Genomic DNA, 3,957 nt, shown 5'->3' with positions numbered 1-3,957 from the left:
GAAGGTGGTGATTGACTCCGCTGTCCTGGAAATGTATACATAATTAGTCATTATTGATTAAAAAAAAAAACCTTAACACACACACACACAATACTCTATATCACACACACACACACACACACACACACACACACACACACACACACACACACACACACACACACACACACACACACACACACACACACACACACACACACACACACACACACACACACACACACACCGAGCCATGTCAACGGTGTAACCTGGGCCCTGTATGTGTGTGCTGTCAGCAGGTGGTTGATGAGACTCTGGATGTAAAGGAAGTGATATACAGTGCTGAGAGAGTCAACGTTATGCATGGTGATGAGCTGGTGAGTACACCACAGTGCCCCCATCTGGTTAACATGAGGAACTGCTGGTGAGTACACCACAGTGCCCCCATCTGGTTAACATGAGGAACTGCTGGTGAGTACACCACAGTGCCCCCATCTGGTTAACATGAGGAACTGCTGGTGAGTACACCACAGTGCCCCCTACTGGTTAACATGGGGAACTGCTGGTGAGTACACCACAGTGCCCCCATCTGGTTAACATGAGGAACTGCTGGTGAGTACACCACAGTGCCCCCATCTGGTTAACATGAGGAACTGCTGGTGAGTACAGCACAGTGCCCCCATCTGGTTAACATGGGGAACTGCTGGTGAGTACAGCACAGTGCCCCCATCTGGTTAACATGAGGAACTGCTGGTGAGTACACCACAGTGCCCCCATCTGGTTAACATGAGGAACTGCTGGTGAGTACACCACAGTGCCCCCATCTGGTTAACATGAGGAACTGCTGGTGAGTACAGCACAGTGGCCCCATCTGGTTAACATGGGGAACTGTTGGCAGGAAGGGGGATGGGGGAAGGAAAGAGAGGGAGGGATGGGGGGAAGGAATGAGGGTAGGATGGGGAAGGAGGAAGAAGAGGAAGAAGCAGGAGGGAGGGATGGGGGAAGGAAAGAGAGGGAGGGATGGGGGGAAGGAATGAGGGTAGGATGGGGAAGGAGGAAGAAGAGGAGGGAGGGACAGGGATAAAGGGGGAAACCAAAGAACCATAAGTCCCTCTGTTTATTCATAGTGGGGCGAAACACCCATCCGCACGTCGGCAGCAGGTTTGACTCCTACCTTATTGTACCATCCAGATGGGATTTCTTTTCTGCATGGATGCATGTATGTAAATGTATCGGAATGAACACAGGTTTCCACTGAATGTGTATTGTATGTATTTATCCACACAAAGAGTTGAGGTACCTCAGCATTTGTGTGAGTGAGACCAGAGAGAACCTATGGCTGCCTGTCTATTAATCCTGCATGGTGTTATTACCATGACATGGGCCTGCAGTGCTTTACATATAGTCACCCATAAGGTAGATATAAATAGCTTGATTGTTCAAGATAAAGATTTATTTTATTTTATATATATATTATGCATGTGTGTGGTCTGTTCACTCTGTATTTGGTCTTATGGCTATGCCATGTCTGTCTTATAGTGTATGTTCTTGTCTTTACACAAACTAACTCTGTCTCTTTCTCTGTCTCTCTCTGTCTGTCTCTGTCTGTCTCTCTGTCTCTGTCTGTCTCTCTGTCTCTCTGTCTGTCTCTCTCTCTGTCTCTCTCTCTCTCTCTCTCTCTCTGTCTGTCTCTCTGTCTCTGTCTCTCTCATCTGTCTCTCTCTCTCCCTGTGTGTCTCTCTGTCTCCTCTAGGAATCCTACCGTCCTCTGGGTGAGGACTTCAGCTTCGGGAGCTCTGCTCTGATTGGTCTGCTGGTGATAGCGGTGGCCATAGCAATGGTGATAGTGATCAGCCTGGTTATTCTGAGGAAGAGGCAGTACGGAACCATCAGCCACGGCATTGTGGAGGTGAGCTACGACATCACACACACACACACACAGTACAGAACCATCAGCCACGGCATTGTGGAGGTGAGCTACGACATCACACACACACACACACACACACACACACACACACACACACACACACACACACACACACACACACACACACACACACACACACACACACACACACACACACACACACGCACACACAGTACAGAACCATCAGCCACGGCATTGTGGAGGTGAGCTACGACATCACACACACACACAGTACAGAACCATCAGCCACGGCATTGTGGAGGTGAACTACGACATCACACACACACATGCCAATGCATATGGTGTGTTAAAACACACACACTCTCAACGTACACCACACACACACACTCTCAATGTACACACACACACACACACACACACACACACACACACACACACACACACACACACACACACACACACACACACACACACACACAACACAATCCATTCTCTAAGGTCTCTGTACTCAGGCTAATAACTTGTTATTTTTGCTCAGGTTCTATTTCACCCCTGACCTGACCTCGACCTCTGTGCTCAGGACCAATACCTGGACATAGTTTCATTACAGGACTGTTGATACCTTGTCTTTAAGCTCTGCCTATTTCACCCCTGACCTGACCTCGACCTCTGTGCTCAGGACCAATACCTGGACATAGTTTCATTACAGGACTGTTGATACCTTGTCTTTAAGCTCTGCCTATTTCACCCCTGACCTGACCTCGACCTCTGTGCTCAGGACCAATACCTGGACATAGTTTCATTACAGGACTGTTGATACCTTGTCTTTAAGCTCTGCCTATTTCACCCCTGACCTGACCTCGACCTCTGTGCTCAGGACCAATACCTGGACATAGTTTCATTACAGGACTGTTGATACCTTGTCTTTAAGCTCTGCCTATTTCACCCCTGACCTGTCCTGTGATAGGTTGACCCCATGCTGACCCCAGAGGAGCGACACCTCAGCAAGATGCAGAACCACGGCTACGAGAACCCCACCTACAAATACCTGGAACAGATGCAGATCTAGGATTGGCTGTGGCACCGAGCAGAGAGGAGGGGCCAACATACTACTGACCAATAACAAAAAAAATACTCTCCTCAGAAAATAATTTGCGTAAATAACATCAGATCACAATACATATACTGATTTGTTTTCAAACCGATCCTTGAAGAATAATGCTAAAACTACTGCTACTATTGTACTTTCCAGCTCCCTTTGAGTCTTGGGGTTTCTTTTAAAAGGGTGATGTACGTAATCTCTACGTTTTCTATAACATGTGATTTAATAATGAATTATTACTCTCTGAAGATTTAAGATGTGTTGTTTATTTGTTTGTTTATTTGTTGTTTAAAAAAAAAACATGCAACAAGGTAAGAAACCAAAGCAACGCCATTGTTGACTATAAATGTATCTCGTCATCAGACAACAAGGAGGACACTAACATTTTGTTTTCTCATCGTACCAGTGTCCCAAAACCTTCTGACGGTCTTCTCATATTAACAAAGTTGTTGTTGGTTTCTTTTTCAATAGATTTGCTTGAATGTGAAGGTTCTTTGTACCTCTTAAATGATGTAGTGAAACTACAAATGAGGAAAAAGAATGAAAACAAAATCATGAATTCAGTTACTTTCTATTCTTTGTTGTGATTACAAACAAAATATACATAAACAGTTTAAAATATATATATATATATATAAATGAGCTGTTTTTATTCCACCAGGGAAGAGAGGCTGAAACTGGGATGGTGGCTGAGCTAGGTTGGGATGTTGTGTTGCAGACAGACAGGAGCATGTGCAGACAGACAGGAGCGCGTGCAGACAGGCGGAAGCGCGTGCAGACAGACGGGAGCGCGTGCAGACAGACGGGAGCGCGTGCAGACAGACGGGAGCGCGTGCAGACAGACGGGAGCGCGTGCAGACAGACGGGACAGCGTGCAGACAGACGGGAGAGCGTGCAGACAGACGGGAGAGCGTGCAGACAGACACAGGATAGTAGACAGACAGACACAGGATAGTAGACAGACAGACACAGGAGAGTAGACAGA

General features: G+C 46.7%; 1 protein-coding gene across 10 annotated transcripts in view; it reads left to right on the top strand.

The window, feature by feature from the left end:
* aplp2 (amyloid beta (A4) precursor-like protein 2) overlaps positions 1-3,957 on the top strand; it is a 571,607-nt gene extending 567,650 nt beyond the window's left edge. For 7 of the 10 annotated variants that reach the window (XM_046315944.1, XM_046315943.1, XM_046315945.1 and 4 more), the window contains 3 exons: positions 276-356; positions 1,733-1,888; positions 2,838-3,957. In XM_046315944.1, coding sequence (XP_046171900.1) covers positions 276-356; positions 1,733-1,888; positions 2,838-2,939 — 339 coding nt within the window. In that variant the 3' untranslated portion in view covers positions 2,940-3,957. The remainder of the gene's footprint in view (positions 1-275; positions 357-1,732; positions 1,889-2,837) is intronic. The other 3 variants (XM_046315938.1, XM_046315941.1, XM_046315942.1) reach the window with 2 other exon arrangements.

The sequence above is a fragment of the Oncorhynchus gorbuscha genome, linkage group LG19, assembly GCF_021184085.1.
Source record: "Oncorhynchus gorbuscha isolate QuinsamMale2020 ecotype Even-year linkage group LG19, OgorEven_v1.0, whole genome shotgun sequence".
Taxonomy (NCBI): Eukaryota; Metazoa; Chordata; class Actinopteri; order Salmoniformes; family Salmonidae; genus Oncorhynchus; species Oncorhynchus gorbuscha.
Note: the sequence above shows the minus strand (reverse complement) of the source record. Positions and strands in the feature narration are given on the sequence as shown.